We start from the raw sequence: 15,237 nt of genomic DNA, 5'->3' as shown, positions 1-15,237 counted from the left end.
TAAATTTATCAGGTAAGCATAAATTTTCTTTTCTTTTTAAAGACACGATGAGTCCACGGATCATCTTAATTACTAATGGGATTCAATACCCAAGCTAGAATACACAGATGATACGGGAGGGACAAGACAAGGCACCTAAACGGAAGGCACCACTGCTTGAAGAACCTTTCTCCCAAAAGCGGCCTCAGCCGAGGAAAAAGTGTCAAATTTATAGAATTTAGAAAAAGTGTGAAGAGAGGACCAAGTTGCAGCCTTGCAAATCTGTTCCACAGAAACTTCATTTTTGAATGCCCATGAGGAAGCAACAGCCCTTGTGGAATGAGCCGTAACTCTCTCAGGAGGCTGCTGTCCAGCAGTCTCATATGCAAAACGTATGATACTCTTCAGCCAAAAAGAAAAAGAAGTTGCCGTAGCTTTCTGTCCCTTACGTTTTCCTGAAAAAATCACAAACAAGGAAGACGACTGACGAAAGTCCTTAGTCGACTACAGTTAAAACTTTAAAGACCGGACCTCATCCAAATTGTGCAGAAGACGTTCCTTCTGAGGAGGAGGATTAGGACACAAGGAAGGAACAACATTCTCCTGATTAATGTTCTGATCAGAAACAACTTTAGGAAGGAATCCTAATTTGGTACGTAAAACTACCTTACCTGAAAGGAAAATCAGATAAGGAGACTGAAACTGTAACGCCGAGAGCTCTGATACTCTAAGCGGAAGAAATAGCAACTTAATATCTAAAGAATGCATGGGCTCAAATGGAGCCCCTTGAAGAACTTTGAGAACTAAATTAAGACTCCATGGAGTAGTAACTGGTTTGAACCCAGACCTGATCCTGACCAAGGATTGTACATCTGGGACATCCGCCAGACGTTTGTGTAACAAAATAGATAAGGCCGAGATTTAGCCCTTTAGGGAACTTGTCGATAATCCCTTCTCCAAACCCTCTTGGAGAAAGGATAAAATTCTAGGAATCCTAACTCTACTCCATGAGTAGCCCTTGGATTCGCACAAATAGAGATATTTACGCCAGATCTTATGGTAAATTCTTCTAGTTACAGGCTTACGAGCCTGAATCATGGTCTCTATGAAGGAATCAGAAAACCCCCGCTTGGATAAAATTAAGCTTTCAATCTCCAAGCAGTCAGCTTTTGGAGAAGGAAGGGCCCCTGAATCAGAAGGTCCTTCCTCAACGGAAGTCTCCAAGGTGGTAGAGATTTCATCTCCACCAGATCTGCATACCAAATCCTGCGAGGCCAGGCCGGCGCTATGAGGATCACCGAAGCCCTCTCCTGTTTGATTCGAGCGATCACTCGAGGAAGAAGAGCAAATGGAGGAAACAGGTATGCTAGACTATAGGTCCAAGGGACCGCCAGAGCATCTATAAGTTCCGCCTGGGGGTCCATGGACCTCGACGATCTCGGGAGTTTGGCATTCTGTCAGGATGCCATGAGATCCAATTCCGGCTGACCCCACTTGAGAATCAAGCTGGAGAACACTTCCGGGTGGAGTTCCCACTCCCCCGGATGAAAGGTCTGCCTGATCAAGAAATCCGCCTCCCAATTGTCCACCCCTGGGATGTGGATCACCGACAGACAGCAAGAGTGTGTTTCCGCCCACTGGATTATTTTGGTTACTTCGGTCATCACTAAGGAACTCCTCGTTCCTCCCTGATGATTGATGTAAGCCACAGAAGTTATGTTGTCCGTCTGGAACCGGATAAACCGGACTGCGGCTAACTGGGGCCAGGCCAGAAGAGCATTGAAAATCGCTCTCAGTTCCAGAATGTTTATAGGAAGAACAGACTCTGACCGAGACCAAACACCCTGAGCTTTTAGAGAGCCCCAGACTGCTCCCCACTCTAGAAGGCTGGTGTCTGTTGTCACAATCACCTAAGATGGTCTGCGAAAGCAAGTTCCCTGGGAGAGATGCTCCAGAGACAACCACCATTGGAGAGAATCCCTTGTCTCCTGACCCAGTAGTATTCGAGGAGACAAGTCTGCATAATCTCCGTTCCATTGACAGAGCATGCTTAACTGCAGAGGTCTGAGATGGAACCGAGCAAACAGGATGATGTCCATTGCTGCTACCATCAGCCTGATTAACTCCATGCACTGAGCCACTGACGGCCGAGGAGTGGACTGAAGGACTCGGCAAGTATCGATAATCTTTGATTTCCTGACTTCTGTCAGAAAAATCTTCATAGACAAGGAGTCTATTATGGTTATGGTTCCTAAGAAAGTCACCCTTGTATTCGTGACTAAGGAACTCTTTTCCAAATTTACCTTCCACCCGTGAGATCGTAGGAAGGACAATACCAAGTCCGTGTGGGATCTTGCTTTTTGAAAGGATGGAGCCTGGACTAGGATGTCGTCCAGATATGGCGCCACTGCAATGCCCCGTGATCGAAGCACCGCCAACAGAGATCCCAGATCTTTTGTGAAAATTCTGGGAGCTGTGGTAAGACCGAAAGGAAGACCCACGAACTGGAAGTGTTTGTCCAGAAAGGCAAATCTTAGGAACTTGTGATGATTCTTGTAAATGGGAACATGCAGGTACGCGTCCTTTAAATCCACTGTTGTCATAAATTGACCATCTTGAAGGACAGTACTCTGAGAAATTTGTTTAGACTCTTGAGATCTAAAATCAGATTAGAATAAAAACCTTGACTCTGTTCCTATATTGGAACGGGAACAATCACTCCCAGGTCGGAGAGGTCTCCTACACAATGTAAGAACGCCACTCTTTTTGTCTGGTCTGCAGATAATCTTGAAAGCAGAAACCTGCCTCTGGGAGGAAAACTTTTGAACTCCAATTTGTATCCCTGGGACACAATTTCTATTGCCCATGGATCCTGATCCAAGACTGATTGGGTCTCCATGCAGGTTTGGACTGTTCCTGCTTGGAAGCGGAAGAAGTTCCTTTGAAATTTCGAAAGGAACGAAAATTACTGTTGTCCTTTCTGTTTGCTTCTCTTATCCTGAGGGAGAAGATGACCGTTACCTCCCGTGATATCAGAAATAATTTCCGTCAGTCCAGGTCCAAACAAGGTCTTCTCCTTGTAAGGAATAGCTAGAAGCTTAGATTTAGAGGACACATCCGCAGATCAAGGCTTTAACCACAAGGCTCTGCGGGCTAGAATAGAGAAGCCCGAAATCCTTGCTCCCAATTTAATAACTTGAAGGGAAGCATCCGTAATAAAGGAATTGGCTAGTTTAAGAGCCTTTATCCTATCCTGGATTCCGTCCAAAGAAGTTTCCGTCCTGATAGCATCAGATAAAGCATTGAACCAATATGCTGCCGCACTGGTGACGGTAGCAATGCACACAGCTGGTTGCCATTGCAACCCCTGCTGTACATACATCTTCTTGAGTAAACCCTCTAACTTCTTGTCCATAGGGTCCTTGAAGGCACAACTATCCTCTATGGGAATAGTAGTTCTCTTAGCTAAGGTGGAAACGGCTCCTTCCACCTTTGGAACTGTTTACCAAGCCTCTTTAATAGAGTCGGCTATGGGAAACATCTTTTTAAATATAGGAGATAGAGAAAAAGGAATACCCGGCTTCTCCTTAGCAATGATCTCAGAAGTGAGGTCTGGGACCGGAAACACGTCTGTCAAGGAAGGAACCTCGAAATATTTGTTCAGCTTACTGAACTTCCTAGTAACAACCACTACCGTGGAGTCACTGTCGTCCAAAGTAGCTAAAACCTCCTTAAGTAACAGGCGGAGGTGTTCTAGCTTACACCTGAAAGATACAACTTCAGTATCAGCAAAGGGGATTACGCTTTCTGAATCTGAAATTTCGACCTTCAGATGCTACTACGGTATCCTCCTCCTCAGGCTTCTGGGAGGGGGATCTCCGAAATCACAACAACTGCGCCAGAAACCTCGCTTAATGATCTGATTTTCCTCTTACGCTTGCCCTGCAACATTGGAAAGGTAGACCGCGCATCAGAAATTATGGAAGACATGAGAGAAGCAATGTCTCTTAAAGTAACTCCAGCGGGACCTAGAGAGGAAGCGCAGGGCACTGCTTGTGAGGGCGGTAAAATTTGGGACGCTTGGGGAGACAGATGCGGCATATATTGAACCTCGTCATTAGACTTGTGGACAACATCCGCTTTAGAAAAAGTTGGCTCAGAAAAAAATCTTATCCCTATAATTTAAAGTCCTCTCAATACATGAGGAACAGAAAAGGATTGGTGGTTCCACAGTGGCATCAAAGCATAAAAAGCAAGAGATATCCTGCAAGGCCTCTTGGTCCATTCTGATCACAATAACACAAATAAAAATTAAAGACTTTAATTTTGTTACTAGAAAATTTAAATGCAAAAAGCGTTACTGTGCCTTTAAATGTAACTTCTTTACTGTCTATGAGAAAAAAACGCTCTTAAAAGAATAAATATTGACACCCCATACACCTTAGCAGCCCTGCTGAGGTGCCTACCTGACTCCTGGACCTGATAACCTCTTTCCCTCTTAGGCCAAGATCCGGACTTAACAGGGGAACGTCACAGCATTGTTACGGTACAAAATATAAATGCTTTCCCTGCTCCAATCCTAGAAACGCATGTACTTAGCTAAGAATCATGCACTTCTAGGCAAGAGCCTGGTCCGAGACTCTCCGTGTCCAGTTATGAGTAGCAACACCGAGACGCAGAGAAAAGGCGTGCAAACGGAAGCTCTGCCCATCGTGGGCGTTTCTAACATAAAATTCTCTCCCGTCGGCATTTTGCTTTAGATAAGCCCCCGAGAAAGTAAAAACAGAATTTATGTTTACCTGATAAATTACTTTCTCCAACGGTGTGTCCGGTCCACGGCGTCATCCTTACTTGTGGGATATTCTCTTCCCCAACAGGAAATGGCAAAGAGCCCAGCAAAGCTGGTCACATGATCCCTCCTAGGCTCCGCCTACCCCAGTCATTCGACCGACGTTAAGGAGGAATATTTGCATAGGAGAAACCATATGATACCGTGGTGACTGTAGTTAAAGAAAATAAATTATCAGACCTGATTAAAAAAACCAGGGCGGGCCGTGGACCGGACACACCGTTGGAGAAAGTAATTTATCAGGTAAACATAAATTCTGTTTTCTCCAACATAGGTGTGTCCGGTCCACGGCGTCATCCTTACTTGTGGGAACCAATACCAAAGCTTTAGGACACGGATGAAGGGAGGGAGCAAATCAGGTCACCTAAATGGAAGGCACCACGGCTTGCAAAACCTTTCTCCCAAAAATAGCCTCAGAAGAAGCAAAAGTTAAACACTAAAAAACTCTAAGCCATCTCCGTGGAGATGTTGCCTGTACAACGGCAAAGAGAATGACTGGGGTAGGCGGAGCCTAGGAGGGATCATGTGACCAGCTTTGCTGGGCTCTTTGCCATTTCCTGTTGGGGAAGAGAATATCCCACAAGTAAGGATGACGCCGTGGACCGGACACACCTATGTTGGAGAAAAAAACACCTGAGCCATAAAGAACCGTGTCTCCCAGCCCCAGTGCCAGCTTGCTATTGTTTTGTTTCCCCAACAATAAAGTGCAAATCCTATTAGCCCTTATATTGTGTGTGCATAGAAGTAAAGTGCGTCCCTTTTCTCTTCTGAGCGACTTAGCCCCAGAATATAAAAGTGTCACTTACTTCATATGTCTGCCAAACAGCCACGCAGATCACCAGGTACAAGAGGCCCTCTCCCTCCCATGGACCTGAGAAAAAGAAGAAATTTCTGAGTAAATATCCCTCAGGTATTCATGATTAGGGCAGCATCAATTTATGGGAGGCGCAGTGAGAATGATGTCCCACAAGTTCCCATTGCTCTAAAGTCACCACTGCTCTACTGAAGAGACTGATATGGACTATGGCTACACCCCAGGACAAAGCAACACAATCTTGCACTACTTTAAAAATAATAAACTCTTGATTGAAGAATTTATGCTAACATCTCACTTTACCACTTCCTATCACTAACGTAGGCAAAGAGAATGACTGGAGTGGGAGGTAAGGGAGGAGCTATTTAACAGCTTTGCTGTGGTGCTCTTTGCCGCCTCCTGCTGCTGACCAGGAAGTGAATATCCCATTAGTAATTAAGATGATCCGTGGACTCATCGTGTTTTAAAAAATAAAAAAAATGATTGTAGATCAGACACCAAAACTTCACCACCTTGCACCGCAGGCAAAGAGAATGACTGGGGATTATGGGTAAGGAAAGTGAAATACTGTATATAGCAGCTTTGCTGTAGTGCTCTTTGCCTCCTCCTGCTGGCCAGGAGTGATATTCCCACTAGTAATTGATGATTTTGTGGACTCACCATATCTTAGGAAAGAACCTTTATATCACATTACCAGCTTTTAAATGAAAATATTTTTGAATATGCTACTAGGATATTCAGTGATACTTTTAAATGTGATATAGAAACATTTTACTTTCATGTGCAGCTTTTAACTAACATTCCTGTTACACAAAAAAAATTTGCTGACTATATTTAATTGTTCCTCTATATGCTAAAACTAAACTAAAATATACCCAAAGATGTAAAGTCTAGAGATAGCTGGTAATTAAAGTGGAGTGATTAAGAGCAACGGTGTTTCTTACCAATCTGAAATCCATGATTGCTTTTGCCATAAGTTTGCCAAGGAATCGGAATTTCATCTTGACTTTAGCAATGTGAGCTGGTTTTGAAGTTCGCCCAAAGGGAAGGGCAAACAGGCCCTGAAGGCTGTGGATGTACTTGGTCCCTTCTTGGTTTCCTAGAAGGGCAAATGCTATAAATATAATAAAATAAAAAGATCACAGCATGAATAAACAAAACAATGCAACTACTACAAAAGAGAAACCATTGAACATTATGACCCTAATTTATTAAGCAGCTAAAACCGAGTTAGCAATCCCACATTCTACTTTCCCTGCTGTAATGTGTTGGGGTGGTGGGTTTAGTCTAAAGACAAAGTCCAATTAAATTTCGGAACATTTTAATCTAAAAAAAGATTATCAAATAAGGAAAATCACAAACTTATGTTTCAAAGAAACAACTATTTCTTCTTTCTAGATTAAATAAGAGAAACAATGTAATCTAGTTCTAATCATGAATACACCTGCTTGCACATCATTCAAATCATATGGAAGCCTCAATCTAGAAAAATAAATTAAACCAAAAATAATTTTGTAGTTCCTCAAATTATATTTCCTTGAATAAAATACAGAAGTTTAGAAGTAATTATGGTTAACCAAGAAAGTTTCCAAAACAGCACAAGAAAATCATAATTTGTAAGTAATATGAGAGACTAAAGGCTTACCTTTTGGATTAGCAAGGGTTATTTCTTCTCCTCTCCACAGGCCTAGGTCTGCTCTTTGTAATTCCTGAGATACAAGTGCATAAAACTCCAAAGTGGGCCCCAGTCCTGTCCCGACCTAGCAGAAAAAGTAAAGCATGACCAGAATAGGATAAAAGCTGTCCATTGCCTAATTGGTGCTGGCACAGTCCTCATGCACTACCAACATTTAAAAGATATATAAGGTAGGCATGTGCATACAGAGGTTTCGGATGCCTCCAAATACGGAAGGCGGCGGCCTTGAGGCATTCGGCTCTTTTTGGAGCCAGATTTCTTCTTGTAAAAGTGCAACACACAAATATCTGTGCAAATCCAAATCTTAGTGTGTTGCACTTTCCGAAGAAGAAATCCGGTTGAGAAAAGAGCTGAATGCTGCCAGGCATAGCCCACAATCTATATCCTACACTTCTCCTTATATATTTGAAGACTGGCTTGATTTAATTTATAATAAATCTATTATAATAGATGTAATTGGACTAACAAGTTTTTTGTTTTCATAGGACAATACTTCCACTGAGCACCACATACTTGACCAATACCTGCCATGACCTACAAAAAATATGGCATTTACCTTGAGAAGCAGCAAGCACTGATAGCACAGTGAAGCTTGGCCAACCAGTACAAAAAGGAAATTTATTCTTACCTGAAAAATTTGTTTCTTTTATGATACGATAGAGTCCACGGATTTCATCCATACTTATGGGATATCGCGTCCTGGTCAGCAGAAGGAGGCAAAGAGCACCACAGCAGAGCTGTATATATAGCTCCTCCCTTTCCTCCCACTCCAGTCATTCGACCGAAGTTAGGAAGAGAAAGGAAAAGCCAAGGTGCATAGGTGACTGAAGTTTAACAAAATTAAAGACCTGTCATATAAAAACAGGGTGGGCCGTGGACAAATTTATCAGGTAAGAATAAATTTCCTTTTCTTTTACAAGATACGATGAGTCCACGGATTTCATCCTTACTTATGGGATACAATACCAAAGCTACAGTACACGGATGAAAAGGGAGGGACAGACAGGGAACCTAAATGGAAGGAACCACTGCTTGAAGAACCTTTCTGCCAAAAACAGCCTCAGACGAGGCAAAAGTATCAAATTTGTAAAATTTGGAAAAAGAGTGAAGAGAAGACCAAGTTGCAGCTTTGCAAATTTGTTCCATAGAAGCATCATTTTTGAATGCCCATGAGGAAGCCACAGCCCTAGTGGAATGAGCCGTAATTCGATCAGGAGGCTGCTGTCCAGCAGCCTCATATGCAAAACGGATGATACTCTTCAGCCAAAATGAGAGAGAGGTGTATTCGTAGCCTTCTGACCCCTACGCTTCCCAGAAAACACAAAAAACAGGGAAGACTATTGACGAAAATCCTTAGTTGCCTGTAAGTAAAACTTCAAAGCACGGACCACGTCCAAATTATGCAACAGTCGCTCCTTCTTAGAAAAAGGATTAGGACACAAGGAAGGAACAACAATTTCCTTTTTCTTCAACAATATTTTTATTTGAAACAACCTTAGGAAGAAAACAGGTTTGGTACGTATCACCGCCATATCCGAATGAAAAACAAGATAAGGAGAATCACATTGTAATGCTGAAAGCTCAGATACTCTGCGAGTAGAAGAAATAGCAACCAAAAATAAAACTTTCCAAGATAGTAACTTATCATCTATGGAATGAATAGGTTCAAACGGAACCCCTTGAACAACTGTAAGAACTAAATTCAAACTCCAAGGAGGAGCAATTGGTCTAAAACACAGGCCTGATTCTAGTCAGAGCCTGACAAAAAGATTGAACATCTGGAACATCTGCCAGACGCTTGTGCAACAAAATAGATAAAGCAGAAATCTGTCCCTTTAAGGAACTAGCCGACAACTCCTTCTCCAATCCGTCTTGGAGAAAAGACAAAATCCTGGGAATCCTAATCCTACTCCATGAGTAGCCCTTGGATTCGCTCCAATAAAGATATTTACGCCATATCTTATGGTAAATTTTTCTAGTAACAGGCTTATGTGCCTGAATCAAGGTATCTATGACCAAATCAGAAAACCCTTGCTTAGATAAAATTAAGCATTCAATCTCCAAGCTGTTAGCTGCAGAGAAACTCGATTCGGATGAAGGAAGGGTCCCTGAATGAGAAGGTCTTGCCTCAATGGAAGCTTCCACGGTGGCTGAGATGACATGGCCACCAGATCGGCATACCAAGTCCTGCAAGGCCACGCAGGAGCTATGAGGATCACCAAAGCCCCTTCCTGTTTGACTCGAGCAATCACCCGGGGAAGGAGAGCAAATGGAGGGAACACATAAGCTAGGCTGAAAGACCAAGGTACTGCCAAGGCATCTATCAGCTCGGCCTGGGGATCCCTGGACCTGGACCCGTAACTCGGAAGCTTGGCATTCTGACGAGACGCCATAAGATCCTACTCTGGCCTGCCCCATCTGAGAATCTGGTTGGCAAATACCTCCGGATGAAGTTCCCATTCTCCCGGATGAAACGTCTGTCTGCTTAGAAAATCCGCTTCCCAGTTTTCCACACCTGGGATATGAATCGCCGACAGATAACAAGAGTGAGCCTCCGCCCACTGAATTATCTTAGCTACTTCTGTCATCGCTAAGGAACTCCTTGTTCCTCCCTGATGATTGATGTAAGCTACAGTCGTAATGTTGTCCGACTGGAATCTGATTAACTTGGGCGCAGCCAACTGAGGCCAAGCCTGAAGTGCATTGAAGATTGCTCTGAACTCTAGGATATTGATGGGAAGTAGAGACTCAGTTCGAGTCCATACACCCTGAGCCCTCAGGGAGTTCCAGACTGCTCCCCATCCTATCAGGCTGGCATCCGTTGTCACTATCACCCATGAGGGTCTGCGGAAGCATGTCCCCTGGGATAGATGATCCAGCGACAACCATCATAGAAGAGAGTCCCTTGTGTTCTGGTCTAGATTTATCTGAGGAGACAAAATTCGTATAATCTCCATTCCACTGACTGAGCATGGTCAGTTGCAGAGGCCCGAGATGAAACCGAGCAAACGGAATGATGTCCATTGCCGCTACCATCAATCCAATCACCTCCATGCACTGAGCCAATAACGGCCGAGGATTTGTCTGAAGAGCTCGGCATGTGTTCAGAATCTTTAATTTCCTGACCCACGTCTAATCGACTCTCTATCCATGAAAATCTTTTTGAGTTCCCAAGAAAGGAATCCTTGTTTGTGGAACTAGCGAACTCTTTTCCAGATTTACCTTCCACCCATGAGTCCTCAGGAAGGATAGAACAATGTCGGTATGAGACTTTGCTAGCTGATAAGATGACGCCTGCATCAGAATATTGTCCAGATAAGGCGCCACTGCAATGCCCCGCGGTCTTAAAACTGCCAACAGAGACCCCAATGTTTGTCCAGAAAGGCAAACCTCAGGAACTTGCGATGATCTCTGTGGATAGGAACATGAAGATATGCATCCTTTAGATCCACGGTATCAATGGAAGAATGGCACGAATAGTTTCCATCTTGAAAGATGGAACTCTGAGAAACTTGTTTAGAGTCTTGAGATCTAAGATAGGTCTGAAAGTTCCCTCTTTTTTGTGAACTACAAACAGATTTGAATAAAACCATGAGGGATAGGTCTCTTACACAGCGTAAGAATGCCTCTCTCTTTATCTGGTCTACAGACAATCGAGAAAGAAGAAACCTTCCTCGGGGAGAAATTTCTGAATTCCAGCTTGTATCCCTGAGAAACTATCTCCAATGCCCAGTGATCCGGAACATCTCTTATCCAAGCCAGAAGAAAGACAGTCTGCCCCCTACTAGATCCGGTCCCGGATCAGGGGCCAACCCTTCATGCTGACTTGGGAACAGCAGCAGGTTTCTTGGATTGTTTACCCTTGTTCCAAGACTGGTTTGGTCACCAGGGTAGATTTGGCTTGTGAATAGACACCTTCCTGTTTAGAAGAAGAAGAGGAAGGGGGTTCCCTTAAAATTTCGAAAGGCACAAAAAACATAATTTATGTAAGAACTTACCTGATAAATTCATTTCTTTCATATTAGCAAGAGTCCATGAGCTAGTGACGTATGGGATATACATTCCTACCAGGAGGGGGCAAAGTTTCCCAAACCTCAAAATGCCTATAAATACACCCCTCACCACACCCACAATTCAGTTTAACGAATAGCCAAGAAGTGGGGTGATAAAAAAGTGCGAAAGCATATAAAATAAGGAATTGGAATAATTGTGCTTTATACAAAAATCATAACCACCACAAAAAAGGGTGGGCCTCATGGACTCTTGCTAATATGAAAGAAATGAATTTATCAGGTAAGTTCTTACATAAATTATGTTTTCTTTCATGTAATTAGCAAGAGTCCATGAGCTAGTGACGTATGGGATAATGATTACCCAAGATGTGGATCTTTCCACGCAAGAGTCACTAGAGAGGGAGGGATAAAATAAAGACAGCCAATTCCTGCTGAAAATAATCCACACCCAAAATAAAGTTTAATGAAAAACATAAGCAGAAGATTCAAACTGAAACCGCTGCCTGAAGTACTTTTCTACCAAAAACTGCTTCAGAAGAAGAAAATACATCAAAATGGTAGAATTTAGTAAAAGTATGCAAAGAGGACCAAGTTGCTGCTTTGCAAATCTGATCAATCGAAGCTTCATTCCTAAACGCCCAGGAAGTAGAAACTGACCTAGTAGAATGAGCTGTAATCCTTTGAGGCGGAGTTTTACCCGACTCAACATAGGCAAGATGAATTAAAGATTTCAACCAAGATGCCAAAGAAATGGCAGAAGCTTTCTGGCCTTTTCTAGAACCGGAAAAGATAACAAATAAACTAGAAGTCTTTCGGAAAGACTTAGTAGCTTCAACATAATATTTCAAAGCTCTAACAACATCCAAAGAATGTAACGATTTCTCCTTAGAATTCTTAGGATTAGGACATAATGAAGGAACCACAATTTCTCTACTAATGTTGTTGGAATTCACAACTTTAGGTAAAAATTCAAAAGAAGTTCGCAACACTGCCTTATCCTGATGAAAAATCAGAAAAGGAGACTCACAAGAAAGAGCAGATAATTCAGAAACTCTTCTGGCAGAAGAGATTGCCAAAAGGAACAAAACTTTCCAAGAAAGTAATTTAATGTCCAATGAATGCATAGGTTCAAACGGAGGAGCTTGAAGAGCCCCTAGAACCAAATTCAAACTCCAAGGAGGAGAAATTGACTTAATGACAGGTTTTATACGAACCAAAGCTTGTACAAAACAATGAATATCAGGAAGATTAGCAATCTTTCTGTGAAAAAGAACAGAAAGAGCAGAGATTTGTCCTTTCAAGGAACTTGCGGACAAACCTTTATCTAAACCATCCTGAAGAAACTGTAAAATTCTTGGAATTCTAAAAGAATGCCAAGAAAAATAATGAGAAAGACACCAAGAAATATAAGCCTTCCAGACTCTATAATAGATCTCTCTGGATACAGATTTACGAGCCTGTAACATAGTATTAATCACAGAGTCAGAGAAACCTCTTTGACTAAGAATCAAGCGTTCAATCTCCATACCTTTAAATTTAAGGATTTGAGATCCTGATGGAAAAAAGGACCTTGCGACAGAAGGTCTGGTCGTAGCGGAAGAGTCCACGGTTGGCAAGAGGCCATTCGGACAGGATCCGCATACCAAAACCTGTGAGGCCATGCCGGAGCTACCAGCAGAACAAACGAGCATTCCTTCAGAATCTTGGAGATTACTCTTGGAAGAAGAACTAGAGGCGGAAAGATATAGGCAGGATGATACTTCCAAGGAAGTGACAATGCATCCACTGCTTCCGCTTGAGGATCCCTGGATCTGGACAGATACCTGGGAAGTTTCTTGTTTAGATGAGAGGCCATCAGATCTATTTCTGGAAGTCCCCACATTTGAACAATCTGAAGAAATACCTCTGGGTGAAGAGACCATTCGCCCGGATGTAACGTTTGGCGACTGAGATAATCCGCTTCCCAATTGTCTATACCTGGGATATGAACCGCAGAGATTAGACAGGAGCTGGATTCCGCCCAAACCAGAATTCGAGATACTTCTTTCATAGCCAGAGGACTGTGAGTCCCTCCTTGATGATTGATGTATGCCACAGTTGTGACATTGTCTGTCTGAAAACAAATGAACGATTCTCTCTTCAGAAGAGGCCAAGACTGAAGAGCTCTGAAAATTGCACGGAGTTCCAAAATATTGATCGGTAATCTCACCTCCTGAGATTCCCAAACTCCTTGTGCCGTCAGAGATCCCCACACAGCTCCCCAACCTGTGAGACTTGCATCTGTTGAAATTACAGTCCAGGTCGGAAGCACAAAAGAAGCCCCCTGAATTAAACGATGGTGACCTGTCCACCACGTTAGAGAGTGTCGTACAATCGGTTTTAAAGATATTAATTGAGATATCTTTGTGTAATCCCTGCACCATTGATTCAGCATACAGAGCTGAAGAGGTCGCATGTGAAAACGAGCAAAGGGGATTGCGTCCGATGCAGCAGTCATAAGACCTAGAATTTCCATGCATAAGGCTACCGAAGGGAATGATTGTGACTGAAGGTTTCGACAAGCTGAAATCAATTTTAGACGTCTCTTGTCTGTTAAAGACAGAGTCATGGACACTGAATCTATCTGGAAACCCAGAAAAGTTACCCTTGTCTGAGGAATCAATGAACTTTTTGGTAAATTGATCCTCCAACCATGATCTTGAAGAAACAACACAAGTCGATTCGTATGAGATTCTGCTAAATGTAAAGACTGAGCAAGTACCAAGATATCGTCCAAATAAGGAAATACCACAATACCCTGTTCTCTGATTACAGACAGAAGGGCACCGAGAACTTTTGTAAAAATTCTTGGAGCTGTAGCTAGGCCAAACGGCAGAGCCACAAACTGGTAATGCTTGTCCAGAAAAGAGAATCTCAGGAACTGATAATGATCTGGATGAATCGGAATATGCAGATAAGCATCCTGTAAATCTATTGTGGACATATAATGCCCTTGCTGAACAAAAGGCAAGATAGTCCTTACAGTTACCATTTTGAACGTTGGTATACTTAAATAACGATTCAATATTTTTAGATCCAGAACTGGTCTGAAGGAATTCTCCTTCTTTGGTACAATGAAGAGATTTGAATAAAACCCCATCCCCTGTTCCAGAACTGGAACTGGCATAATTACTCCAGCCAACTCTAGATCTGAAACACAATTCAGAAATGCTTGAGCTTTCACTGGATTTACTGGGACACGGGAAAGAAAAAATCTCTTTGCAGGAGGTCTCATCTTGAAACCAATTCTGTACCCTTCTGAAACAATGTTCTGAATCCAAAGATTGAGAACAGAATTGATCCAAATTTCTTTGAAAAAACGTAACCTGCCCCCTACCAGCTGAGCTGGAATGAGGGCCGCACCTTCATGTGGACTTAGAAGCAGGCTTTGCCTTTCTAGAAGGCTTGGATTTATTCCAGACTGGAGATGGTTTCCAAACTGAAACTGCTCCTGAGGATGAAGGATCAGGCTTTTGTTCTTTGTTGAAACGAAAGGAACGAAAACGATTATTAGCCCTGTTTTTACCCTTAGATTTTTTATCCTGTGGTAAAAAAGTTCCTTTCCCACCAGTAACAGTTGAGATAATGGAATCCAACTGAGAACCAAATAATTTGTTACCCTGGAAAGAAATGGAAAGTAGAGTTGATTTAGAAGCCATATTAGCATTCCAAGTTTTAAGCCATAAAGCTCTTCTAGCTAAAATAGCTAGAGACATAAACCTGACATCAACTCTGATAATATCAAAAATGGCATCACAGATAAAATTATTAGCATGCTGAAGAAGAATAATAATATTATGAGAATCATGATCTGTTACTTGTTGCGCTAAAGTCTCCAACCAAAAAG

The 15,237-nt window shown here is 42.5% G+C and overlaps 1 protein-coding gene across 9 annotated transcripts in view; it reads right to left on the bottom strand.

Annotated features, from left to right (window-relative positions):
• The window catches only part of TRIP12 (thyroid hormone receptor interactor 12), a 1,052,161-nt gene that overhangs the window by 109,507 nt on the left and 927,417 nt on the right, over positions 1 to 15,237 (bottom strand). For 5 of the 9 annotated variants that reach the window (XM_053709826.1, XM_053709830.1, XM_053709832.1 and 2 more), the window contains 2 exons: positions 7,288 to 7,402; positions 6,587 to 6,756 (listed from right to left, as the gene is read on the bottom strand). In XM_053709826.1, coding sequence (XP_053565801.1) covers positions 6,587 to 6,756; positions 7,288 to 7,402 — 285 coding nt within the window. The remainder of the gene's footprint in view (positions 1 to 6,586; positions 6,757 to 7,287; positions 7,403 to 15,237) is intronic. The other 4 variants (XM_053709829.1, XM_053709831.1, XM_053709833.1 and 1 more) reach the window with 1 other exon arrangement.

Source organism: Bombina bombina, chromosome 4, assembly GCF_027579735.1.
Source record: "Bombina bombina isolate aBomBom1 chromosome 4, aBomBom1.pri, whole genome shotgun sequence".
NCBI lineage: Eukaryota > Metazoa > Chordata > Amphibia > Anura > Bombinatoridae > Bombina > Bombina bombina.
The sequence above is the reverse complement of the archived record's forward strand: the minus strand, read 5'-3'. Positions and strand labels throughout refer to the sequence as shown.